General features: G+C 37.4%; 1 protein-coding gene across 1 annotated transcript in view; it reads right to left on the bottom strand.

Annotated features, from left to right (window-relative positions):
- Positions 1-13,565, bottom strand: part of KPNA4 (karyopherin subunit alpha 4) — a 61,831-nt gene that overhangs the window by 16,343 nt on the left and 31,923 nt on the right. The window contains exons 6-11 of the mRNA XM_070582981.1: positions 12,174-12,269; positions 11,562-11,647; positions 5,137-5,223; positions 3,148-3,317; positions 2,996-3,040; positions 67-198 (exon numbers count right to left, since the gene is read on the bottom strand). Of these exons, the coding sequence (XP_070439082.1) occupies positions 67-198; positions 2,996-3,040; positions 3,148-3,317; positions 5,137-5,223; positions 11,562-11,647; positions 12,174-12,269 (616 nt within the window). The remainder of the gene's footprint in view (positions 1-66; positions 199-2,995; positions 3,041-3,147; positions 3,318-5,136; positions 5,224-11,561; positions 11,648-12,173; positions 12,270-13,565) is intronic.

The raw sequence follows: 13,565 nt of genomic DNA, 5'->3' as shown, positions 1-13,565 counted from the left end.
TCGAATACCACGCTTAAAGCAATTAGTGGTAAGAGAAACTTATATTTTTATGAACAACAAACTCACCTGAACTTTAACTTCCTGGTGGCTGAGCAGAGGAACCAAATGAGGGACTATTCCAGAGTCTATTACCATCTGTATCTGCTCATTACCAGCATCAGTAAGATAAGAGAGGGCCCAGACAGTATCTACCAATATCTGGTGAATAAAACAAAAATTTAAATAGCCTTTAAATATTTTCTCATTTTAATAATTCTTAGTCATAGAGAATAATCTATGATTGTTCTATTAGCTTCTTTCTTCCTTCCTTCTCTCATCTCAATTCACTGGAATCTTAATCTTCTCTGTTACACTAAACATCATCATCTGTGAACATCTGTATCAAGTATGTGCATCTTTTAACCATATTCAGGATGTTTAGGTTAACTATGATCTTGATCACAGATTAGTATCCAATCTTAATTCCCCAAGACACAAATATACTACATAGCACATGAAATACGGAAAAAGGACATTCTCTTTCCCAAATGCCCAGACCGAGGGATAATACGTCCAAGGACACTGTGGTAAATGTATACAGTAGGAAATAATATATGTACCCAACATACACAGTGGTTCAAAACATCTGGGCTAGGTGGATATATTCAAAGTGTTCTCTAGTATCATTGGTACCATGTAGGTATGTCTAAAGCCAGTACTCCAGTATTAGGATTATGGTAGTTTTATCTTTTCTAATCAGTTTGCTTTGCCTTGTAAAACTGGAAGCAACTTTCCACATAGTGGAAGTCTCCCACAGCTGCAGATCAAGACATTTAAAGCAACCATAGGTCAACCTGTGAGATCTATAATCAAAAAATATGTTCTGGTAAAAAAAGGAAATACATAACTTATACCAGCTGCCAAAATTACTTACCAAAAAAACCCACCCCTCTGTAATTAATTTATATTAAAAATATCCTATAGATTATATTTTAAAGTACAGTGGGCCACTGTGTTTCATCTCTCTTTATATGTTAAGCCCTAATTAGAAGTTATGGCCAAAAGGAAGTATGACAAACCTCTATTGAATTGCTGCATAAATTATACAACAATTGACAAAGACATAGCAGTAATAATTGTGCCCAGAACTTTACTTCCAAAGCCTTTCTGGAATATGGACTCTGTCAAATGAGAAGCTAGAAAAGTTTGAAACCTGTTAAATTCTAAAACAATGTTATGTTAAAGACCTCCAAGAAGCTCCTAGAAGGATAAAACAGCACTTTGCCATTGTTCCTTTCAGAAAGTCAAGACAGTGCTACGGATATTTTTAATGTAAAAGGAAGACACCAAATGAAAAATTCACACAAAGTGGTCAAAATATATGAAACAACTAAATTTCAACTTACAAATGTAATTTTTTTTTCTGGAGTACTAACATCTGCCAAAATTTGATGATAGAGGCAAAAACTTCAAGTTACTAAATTACAACTAGAGTGTAATTTCAGTGTGTCACTGATGGTTTGTGGAAGCAGTTTTAATTTTTTTTAATTTTTCTGATGGCCTGATTTAAGAAGTTGCTGCTAAGTGTTTACTTAAGAAGATTTTATTTTTAGTAAACATCTTTATTTAGTAAACAATATTACTTAGTAAACATCTACTTAAAAAAAACCCATGAAAACTGGCTTGAGAAATTCAAGATACATCAAAAGCAAGAGATCAACCGGACTGGGATAAACAGGTGGGAAGAACGTAATACACCCCTGAATAAAGCCAACCAAGATGTTTGTTTTCTGCTACAGGGATAAACTTTGAGATTAATCTTTCTTAGAAATCTTTTAAAAGCAAAGTATTAAAAATTTGTAATTTAATCAAAGAACTTGGCTCTAAGGAGCCAAAAGCAAAAATTGCTTACATGTTTTTTTTTAAGCTCCTAGACTATCTGGAGCTAAAAAAACCCCTTTAGATCAAAGACCATGTTCATCTGATGGATTTTGTGAATTATATCACTGCTTGATGTGGTATCATTCTAATTTTAATTTGTTCCATACGCTATAGAGAGATCTTGGCAAAAAAGTCTTACGCTAGAAATGGTAAAGGAACAAGGCAGCTTATCAAACATTGGTCGTTAGACCAAAGCAAGTAGGTATTTAAAGGACCGCACACGTTTCTGCTGGTAGATACACGTTCTGCTCGTGTGATTCCCTTGCCCATTATATTCCTAGCTTTTCTAACACACTGAAGGCGAAACTGCCTCCTGAGCAGTCGGGGCACTTTGCCACCTCATTCACACTTCCTGAGTGGCTTTTTCCTTTGCCATCTGTATTAGTAAGAATGAGTAAGATATATTTATTATGTTTAAAATCTAGTCTGCACTGATTTTTTTCCTTGTTGTTTGGATAATAAGAGTTATCTCTACACCAAGTGAAGCCACTACCCAAATCATTATAAACGGAAAAACAGAGTAAACATGAAATTGAAGAGCAACTGATGTTCGTGGTTTGGTCTCTGTATGTGAATACAAACCCATGCATAATGGCACAAATATATTTCTCTTTTTTAATCTTTCAAAAACCCAAAATATCACTAGGTATATGTGCTCTCTCATTGTCCAGGCTGTCAAAATGAGCTTCCATAAAAAGCTCATGGAACAATCAAAGACAATCTTAGTGAGAGAAATATCACTAACTGGCAACTTTAAGAACTTTCAATGTGAGTTTTTACAACATTTGTGTATATACATACATACATATATATAAATATGTATATGCACATTAATGCTCAGACCAAAACAATAGTCAGGCGTGATTTCTTCACTGAAATTATATTTTGTGATACAAGTAAACACCGAGTAAATATAGAAAGATCAAACTATGTATTACAGCTCTTGAAACGGAAAAATCTGATAAAGTATACTGACATCATGTTCAATATTTTCTCCCTTATGTCGCAGTGGCAGTCCTAGACATACATACATACATACAAATATAAAGATATATGATGGGAAACATTTACTCACATTTACATCTGTGTGATGAATTAAAACACAAAGAGCTGGAAGAATCTGGAGAGAGAAATATAAAGATTTTAAAACATATATAGATAAAAACATATATGTAATGGTAGCTACTTTAGTTTAAAAACAAAAAAACCACAAAAATACTTGTTTACCTCCTGAATGGTTTCCATTGGCGGTGGTGGGTCTTTGTGGCGACATAAGTTGACCATAACCCAAGTAACATTTCTTAAGAATGTTATAGGAATAGATGGACTTATGAAGGAAAGTAAAGGTTTCACAACTCCAAGACTTATGACATAGTCTCTACACTGTGGCCCATCACCTGCAGGAAGAAGAACTTATTAATTCAATAAAATATGTTGACAACATGCAATTCAGAAAACATAAATCACTGCATTCAATGTGCTGCTTCCTAAATTCTAGATATACTATTAAGTTTAATAAAAGTTATAGACAATAACCAAGTTCACATTTTAAGTCTTTGATTCAAAAGAAGCAACATAGGTACTAAGATATTCTTTTACACATTATTCATGTACTTAGGTTTATAAGCTGCTCACCTATACAGTTTTTATGCCATCTAAATGCTAGAAACCTAAGGGTTCTTTAAAATACCCTGTGAGCAGAGAACTGGTGCTTTCATCTTCTCTCAAAGGTACTCTCAGTTTAACAAACTCATGCAATAAAAAAAGATATATTAAAATACTATTAGAGAGAAAATATTTGAGAGAAAATAACTATAAATCATTCTACACACTTAAAAACTATGTCAAAAAAAGCGTGTGTGTGTGCATGCGGGGGGCGACCAATGCCCCTAGAGTAGTGGTTCCCACAGTGATTCTACTGAAACAGAAACTCACGGGTCCAGGATTCTGTGTTTTAACAAGCCCTTCATAGGATTCTGGTAACAGCCTAAAAGTTTGAGAGTCACTGCCCTAGAGAACTACCAAATTTAATTTCTATATCAAAAGTGTCACTGTAATTTCTAGTATGTGAGCCATGATGAAGTATTACATTCCACAAGCAAAAACACTTCTCCTTGCATTACAATATCTGGAGATAAATACTTGTTTGTTTCGCATCCATGTATTCTAATTAACGCCATGTATTCTAATTAACAATGTCACTAGAACTAAAACACAAAGATCAAGATGCTGCGTTAAATCTAGAATTGGGTATAAAAACAAGGAGTGAGGGACACTGGATTCACAAATGACAGCATTCCTAATAGCAATATGCTGTATGCCAAGAACAGATTACAGAGAAATTCTCTGTTTTGAAAACTCATAATCGTGGGACACTATTCTTACATCTTGGCCCCCAAAAGGGCAATAAAGAGAAGGTAATATCAAAACAATACTGAGTACTTCCATGCAAGAATAATAAACAATCTATGGCAAAAATAAACTTTAACATCAAGGGACATGATACAGTTCAGACTCCAGATTTTATCTATTCTGCACTGGAAGACAGCTCTTTGAATTTTTGGATTTGGGTAAAGTTAGGCTCTAGATAAAAAAAAAATTAGAATTGTCTTTAATTATTCTTCTTACAATTATTTATCAGAGAAAACCTGAAAGGTGTGGTAATCATGGTGCATTAAATGAGACTGCCTACAATCTACAGATATCTCCTGGATGATGATGACCTCATGATGATAATGGATAACATTACTATAATGTAATATACTAAGACCCACAAAAGATACAAAACATTTCAATTTAGACTCTTCTCAGAACTGCCATTATAGAGAAAAATTGTTGACGTTTTTCCTCTTCTTTTTTTCTTAACACTTCCTATGATAGTGGAGACAGTTGAAGAAGAAAATGGACCCCAACATAATAAAGGAAGAAGAGAAGATCTAAATGATATATATATTTCATAATTATTCAAATAATTAAGAGCTGACTATATATAATAAAATATAAAGGTGTCATAAGCAACAAAAATGTTCATTCTGTTTATTATGAATTATACATAATTATAGCTGTAATTATACAGCTATAATTTTTGTAAACTATTTCACAAAAACTAGTGCTGAAAAAGAAAAAATCTTTTTCCTTTTCCACTACTAGTAGTCATTTTTATTACATAGCATATGATAACAACTGTTGGACTGTTATTACACATTTTCTACAAACCTATGATATTTCCCAATGCCCACACTGCTTGCTCACAGACATTTTGATGGGGTGAATGGAGAAGCCTTAGGAAAAGTGGCACAGCATCTGAAGGAGGAAAAGGTAAGTTATTTAAGTTTGAAGATATTGCTATATGTCAATTATATATCAATAAAATTGGAAGAAAAAAAGGTTAAAGATACTCTACATTAAACCAAAAATCAATCTTGTTTGTTGCTGAAACCTCAAATGAAAGAAACCTATCAAAAATATTTTAAATATATCCTCATTAAATTCTCATTAGAATAAAGTAGTAGAAAAATTTTGACTAGCAGACTACTTATTCAGCATCAAAATGACAATTTTGACATAAAGACAAATATCAAATTAAGCTGGTAAAATTTCATTCAAAATTGAACCTGAATTTAATTCCAATTTCAAGATCAATTCCTTATAGATTAAGCATTATCTTCGAATTGGGGTGGGGGGAGGACAACCCAAATCGTCCAAGTAACTTGTAAATATAGAAATTTAAAATAACTTCATGTGGGTCTTTTGACAGGCCAGTGCCACATTGAGACCTTCTGAATCAGAAAGTGATTCTGTTGCTTAACAAGGATGAGACACACAGAAAGGCCTGGATCCAAACAGAATAATACTGCACCAAACATGTGATTCTTCTATTTCCTTTCTTCCTTCTGATATTACTTTGAAAAATGCTATTTAAGGTACTGGTAGATCAATCATGCTTACTCATAATAAAAAGTATTTCATTTATCCATTATTTTTGGTATACTAAGACAGACCAGCAGCATAAAAACAATTTCTAAGCCTCTTTCTAATCTTTAAAGAGCACACAAGGGGCCAGCCCTGAGGCCGAGTGGTTAAGTTTGCATCCTTTGCTTCGGTGGCCCAGGGTTTCCCTGGTTTGGATCCTGGGCGCAGACTTAGCACCACTCATCAAGCCACACTGAGGCGGCATCCCACATGCCACAACTAGAAGGACCCACAACTAAAATATACAACTACGTACTGGGGGGCTTTGGGGAGAAGAAGGAAAAATAAAACCTTAAAAGTAAATAAATAAAGAGCACATAAAACAGAAAGGAGAAAGAGTGAGGAATTAAGACGTTGCCTTAAATTCACAAAATTTACTGAACAGTTAAGTATACAAAACAAAACCAAAAAACCCCCCAAAACCAAAAATAAAAACCACCTGAACCCAAAATTAAACCAGTTTTATTAAAACTTTACGTAATTAGTTTTTCTATTTAATATTACAACACAAGTGTCTACATAATAAAATGCTTACTTGGATAAGACTTTTGTCCCCCTTCAAAATCAAGCAGAAATTAGTACTTAAGATTTTAACAAGCTGAAACAAAAAAAATAAAATACCTAGAAATAAACTTAAAGAGGTGAGAGACCTGAAAACTATAAAACTGTTGAAAGAAATTCAAGGAGACACAAAGAAATGGAAATATATTCTGTGTGCTTGGATTGGAAGAATTAACATAATTCAAATGTCCATACTTCCTAAAGCAATTTACAGATTCAATGCAATCCCTATCAGGTTCCAATGACATTTTTCACAGACATAGAATAAAGAATCCTAAAATTTATATAAAACAATGAAAGACTCCACATAGCCAAAGGAATCTTGAGAAAAAAACCAACAAAGGTGGTGGTATCACACTCCCTGATTCCAAAATATACTACAAAGCTATAGTAATCAAAACAGTATGGTACTGGCACAAAAAGAGACACAGAGATCAATGGAACAGTCAAAAGCCTGGAAATAAACCCACACATCTCTGGACAGCTAATTTTCAACAAGAGAGCCAAGAACATACACTGGAGAAAGGAAAGCCTCTATGATAAACAGTATTGGGAAAACTGGACAGTCACATGCAAAAGAATGAAAGTAGATCATTATCTTACACCATACACAAAAATTAACTCAAAAATGGATTAAAGACTTTAATGTAAGACCTGAAACCATGAAACATCTAGAAGAAAACATAGGCAGTACACTCTTTGACATTAGTCTCAGTAGCATGTTTTCAAGTGCCATGTTTGACCTGGTAAGGGAAACAACAGAAAAACTAAACAAATTGGACTACATCAAACTAAAAAGCTTCTGTACAGCAAAAGAAACGATCAACAAAATGAAGAGACAACCTAACAATTAGGGGAATATATTTGCAAACCATATATGTGTTTTGGGGTTAATATCCAAAATATATAAAGAACTCATACATCTCAACAACAAAATTAAAAAATGGGCAAAAGATCTGAAAAGACGTTTCTCCAAAGAAGATATTCAGATGATTTGAGCAAAATGGCAGAGTGAGCAGTTTTCTTTGTCTCTCCCCCTTTGAATCTACAACTAATCGGACGTTCATTGGTCAACAAAGGAATCCACACAGCATCTCACGACGCCTGAGAGACGTGTGCTGCTACACATCTGAAGGTGGACGGACTTCCCCCTGGGAGAAGGTGGAGACAGGTGAAAACTCTCCAACCCCTGATCCCCGGACAGACTATTACCTGTAAGTGACTTTCTTCCAGCGGACACACTCACAGCATTGCCACACACAGAGGACGGGCATGTGCGGGTATCAGCAGAGCAATGGTGGAAACAGCTCACTACAGCCCTACCTAAACCCCAGTGATTGCCCCTAAGCCCAGGGGAAAATCCATGGTCCCCCTCCAGTAGCAGGGAAAGTCTCTACTTGCCATTAGCGGAGAGACCCCACCCAGCATTCAGAACGCTGGGAGGCTCCTGGAGAGGAGGATCCCAGGCAGGGCAGCAGCCTGCCAGCCGCCTCTGACTCACAGACTCCAGCTGTGTCCCAGAGGGGACAAGGGACACCCAGTGTGACTGTGTGTGAGGAAGGGGGTGCGTTGGAGTCCCAGCCGCTCTGCTCCATGGTCCAGGGGGAAAATCCACGGTCCTGCACCAGTGGCAGGGAAAGCCGCTACTCGCCATTAGCGGAGAGGCCCCACCCAGCATCCAGAACGCTGGGAGGCTCTGGGAGAGGAAGATTCCAGGCAGCGCAGCAGCCTGCCAGCCACCTCTGACTCATAGACTCCGGCTGTGTCCCAGAGGGGACAAGGGACACCCAGTGTGACTGTGTGTGAGGGCAGGGGCGTGTTGGAGTCCCAGCCGCCCTGCTCTGTGGTCCAAAGGGAAAATCCATGGTCCCACAGCAGCCACAGCGAAAGCCTCTGGGCAGCATTAGTGAAGAGGCCCCGCCTGGCAATCACAAGGCTGGAAGACCCTGAGGCAGAAGTAGCAAAGCTGGGTGAGCTAACCACAGACTGCAGTAGATACCCATAGCTCTGCTGTGGCCCATAGTGGACAAGTGAGATCTTGTGGGCCATGACAGTGACAGAGCTGTGTATATAGGTGATCCTGCTCCCGGCCGCTGGGAAAGCCCATAACACTGCTGCAGACACTAAGGAGGGAGCGCCTCTAGGTGGTCTGCGATAGTAGGCACCAGCAACCTGAGGCCCCCTTGTGATTGTCCCCACAGCTGATGAGGGACCCCAAAGGACCACTGTGACTATGAGGAGGGGCCCAGGTCCGGGCAGCAACAGCTGACAGGGATCCTGGTCAGTGCAGATTAACAAACAGCTCCCCCTGGACTCCAGGAGAAGAAAGTGGAAGCAGTAAGTAAACTCTATCTCTATGCAGAGGCACAAATCCATGCCATCAAGCAGTATGAAAAAATATATTAAATCTCTAGAACAGAAGGAAAATGACAAGTACCCAGAAAACAATCCCAAAGACAATGAAATCTACAACCTAAATGATGATGAATTCAAAACAGCCATCATTAAAAAACTCAACGAGTTAAAAGAGAATACAGATAGACAACTCAATGAGTTCAGGAGCTATGTCACAAAAGAGCTTGATACCATAAAGAAGAACCAATCAGAAATATTGGAGATGAAGAACACAGTGGAGGAGATTAAGAAAAATCTGGACTCTCTGAACAGTAGGGTCGATAATATGGAGGACAGAATTAGCAATTTGGAGCATAGGAATATATAAATGCTGCAGATAGAGGAAGAGAGAGAACTAAGACTAAAAAGAAATGAAGAAACTCTCCGAGAATTATCCAACTGAATTAGGAGACGCAACATAAGGATTATAGGTATCTCAGAGGGAGAAGAGAAGGAGAAGGGGGCAGAATGCCTCTTCAAAGAAATAATGGCTGAGAACTTTCCAAACCTGGGGAGAGAGATGGAACTCCACGTGACAGAAGCGAATAGATCTCCAAACTTCATTGGTGTCAAAAGACCAACCCCAAGGCATATAGCAGTGAAGCTTGCAAAGGTTAATGACAAAGAGAAAATACTAAGGGCAGCAAGGCAGAAGAAAATAACCTATAAATGAACCCCCATAAGGCTGTGAGCAGATTTCTCAGCAGATACCTTACAGGCTAGAAGAGAGTGGAATGATATATTCAAAACTCTGAAGGACAAAAACTTCCAGCCAAGAATACTCTATCCAGCAAAAATATCCTTCAAATATGATGGAGAAATAAAAACTTTCCCAGATAAACAAAAGTTAAGGGAGTTCATTGCCACAAGACCTCCTCTACAAGAAATGCTCAGGAAGACCCTCATACCTGAAAAATCAAAAAACCAAACGGGGCTGCAAAACCCACAGCAACCTCTCCAACATTTGTCACTTTTTGTTTGTCAAATACACTGCTGGTGGGAATGCAAACTGGTGCAGGGTTGTGGGAGGGCACAAAGGGTGAAGTGGTGCACCTACAACATGACTAACAATAATGTACAACTGAAATTTCACAAGGGTGCAAACTATCATAATCTTAAGAAAAAGTTAAAAAAAAAAAGAGGATATACAGATGGCCAACAAGCACATGAAAAGATGTTCAACATTACTGATTATTAATGAAATGCAAATAAAACTACAATGAGATATCACCTCATATACTCATACATTTCTGGTGGGAGTGCAAACTGGTGCAGCCACTATGGAAAACAGTATGAAGGTTCCTCAAAAACTTAAGAATAGGGGGCTGGTCCGGTGGTACAGTGGTTAAGTTTGCACATTCCACTTCGGTGGCCTGGGGTTCGCCAGTTCAGATCCCGGGTGCGGACATGGCACCACTAGGCAAGCCATGCCATGGTAGGCGTCCCACATGTAGAGTGGAGGAAGATGGGCACGGATGTTAGCTCAGGGCCCGTCTTCCTCAGCAAAAAAGAGGGGGAAAGGCAGCAGATGTTAGCTCAGGGCTAATCTTCCTTGGGGGGAAAAAATTAAGAATAGAACTACCATATGTCCCAGGTATTCCAGTGCTGGGTATTTATCCAAAGACCATGAAAACATGAATGTGTAAAGATATAAGCACCCCCATGCTCACTGCCACATTATTCACAATAGCCAAGACTTGGAAGCAACCTAGACACCCATCAAGGGATGAATGGATGAAAAAGACATGGTATATATACACAATGGAATACTACTCAGCCATAAAAAAAGATGAACTCTGGCCATTTGAGAAAACATCGACAGACCTTGAAGGTATTATGCTAAGTGAAACAACTGAAAGGGAGAAGTCAAATACCGTACGATCTCACTCATAAACAGAAAATAAAAATAACAAACACAGAAAGAGAGATTGGATTGGTGGTTACAAGAGGGGAAGTGTGGAGGGAGGAGGGGTAAAAAGGTAACTAGGCACATGTGTATGCTGATGGATTATAATTAGTCTTTGGGTGGTGAACATGATGTAATCTACACAGAAACTGAAATATAATGATGTACACTGAACTGAAAAAAGTAAGTTAAAAAAAAGATTTTAACAAGCTTAGACGAGTATACTTCTTACACACTTGAAGAGGATTTTAAAAGTACCTTCTTTAAAATGATCAATTTGTTTGGTAGAAGAATCAAATAGTATTCAAGAAAACAATACACTCCAGTTATTACTCCTAATAGTAATTTCCCACTTACATCTCTTGAACATAAAAAGAAAAACAATCCTATTATAATAAACTGAAAAAAAAAAACCCTAAAAGCCATTCTTTCAATAGGAGCACTTTATAAAGGAAGATTTCTCTAAAACATATGATGGAAATCTCATTGAGAGAGGGCAAGAGGCAGTGTAGCAATGGGAAAAACACCCTTATTTCTACAGCATCCTATAAATAAAGTATAAGTACAATAATGTGATCTGCTACTACAATTAGGAAATGTTCTCAGATTTAGAAAGGAATCAAATGAGTGTTTGGAAATAGAAAATGTCAGTTACATGATCAAAGTAACATACTTAAGTTGGCCTACGTGTTACTGGATAACTATTATTTTATAACATAAATAGTTTTATCCTTTTAGGAGAATCACTTTATCTTTTACCAACTTCTTTATTAAAAATCACAGTTTTGTCTGTTAATAACCAACTTACTGGACTGAACTACTGCTTGAGTTTGTTCAGAGGTTCCAGACGCAATGTTTGTCAAAGCCCACGCAGCTTCAAACTGTAAAGAAGGACTGCAAAACCAAGAGTTTTAAACAGTAGGGATTTTTACAGTGGCCCAAATACCTACCAACCATTCCTCTACTCTAGCATTTTCACAGTACTAAATATTTTGTTTCAGAAGGTATCTAGGTATCCAGCACTTTTTTTTTTTTTAACCTCCAATGACTTTAAAAACTCTCTAGGCATAAAAAGCATACAACCCCCTCTGGTGTCCTTCTTATTTTCAGTAAGAACTCTTTATTAAGATACCTGCACATTACTACCCCAACTTGAGTCTTCTCAAGTAGCTATCCAGCCAAACTAGTTTTTTGCCAATTTCCCAAGCTTAAAGGTTAAATGTATCATGCTTAAGTCCTTCCTCGGCCTTCATCTTCATCTCTTAGTATAAACACACCTTGCATTATTTTTTCACTTTGGCTTTTCAACTCCATCTCATAAGCCCTTTTCTCTTTTCTTTAAAGATCAAATTAACTACTAGAAAATTGTGTCTTCTGCAAAGGATACATCCTAAATTATTTCTTAAAATCATGTACTTACTTGTCATCTCTTTCAAGACAGTGGACTAAAATAGGCAATATTCCAGATTTTATTAAGTCATCAATTGGTGGATTTCGATCACTGGACAGAAGCTTCCTAAAAGAGAGATATATACATATATATATACACACACACACACACACATAACCCTCCCTTATGAAACTTAAAGACATATTATAATTCGATTCATATTTGATACAGCAATTACAATCAATCTGAGTATTTGGCACAAGTACTGTCTCTGAAATTTACTTTTTTTTTTTTTTTAAGGAAGATTAGCCCTGAGCTAACATCTGCTGCCAATCTGCCTCTTTTTGCTGAGGAAGGCTAGCCCTGAGCTAACATCCATGCCTATCTTCCTCCACTTTATATGTGGGACACCTGCCACAGCATGGCTTGCCAAGCGGTGCCATGTCCACACCTGGGATCCGAACTGGTGAACTCCAGGCTGCCAAAGTGGAATGTGTACACTAAACTGCTGCACCACTGGGCCAGCCTCTAAAATTTACTTTTTAAGTTTATATAATGCAAACTTTTCTCTATTCCCAAAAAAACTGATTTATAAATTTACTGATTATTAATAATTAGGAAAAAATGGCAGACATGAACCACTTTACCACTTTTTAAATTAGTACAGTAACATTATTCCTTTGATAAAGTCCCAGTTGTGACTTATAAAAAGACAACTAAATATTTTATATATTTTACCTTTGGACTTAATTTTTAGGTTAGAGAAGAAAACTGGGCAGACTCCTTCAACATGGTATTTACCCTACTAAGAAAGGAGTTAAGAGGTCACCAAAATACCCCAAATTATTCATACTAGGTCACAACAGAGTCAAAGGACAAAGCCAGGTAGGCTTCTGGTACATCCTTATAGCTGATACTAGTGTCCAATTCTTCATACTACTCAAAACACCAAATGAAAGCTCACCAACATTCTCATCTCAGTGACTAACGTGAAACAGAATAAGCACAGCAATACACAGGAAAATACTCAAAGAGATGTTTGAGATATTAATATAAAAGACAGGCACATCCTTGGTCTCATGGAGCTCAGAGGGTAAAGCAGCAATACCCAGCGCCCATTTGCACACGTGGAACACTGCAGGTGGCCTGACACAAATCTTCACCCATTTGAATCACCTGCATTACTACATAAAGACAATGTTTTAGAAAGCCCAATCAGATCATCCCCCTATCTAAACCAAGTGACGGCTGCTTACTTCTCTATCAATGTAAACTCCTTGACCTAGCTTTAAACCACTCCACAAGGTGGCTCCATGATACCTAACTAATCTTATTCTCTGTTAACTCAACAATAGGTCAGTCGCCTGTCCCACCATTTCAACCTCATTTCCAGGCCCTTCACATCCTATTCTTTCTGTCTAT

The sequence above is a fragment of the Equus przewalskii genome, chromosome 18 (genome assembly GCF_037783145.1).
Source record: "Equus przewalskii isolate Varuska chromosome 18, EquPr2, whole genome shotgun sequence".
NCBI classification, from domain to species: domain Eukaryota; kingdom Metazoa; phylum Chordata; class Mammalia; order Perissodactyla; family Equidae; genus Equus; species Equus przewalskii.
Note: the sequence above shows the minus strand (reverse complement) of the source record. Positions and strands in the feature narration are given on the sequence as shown.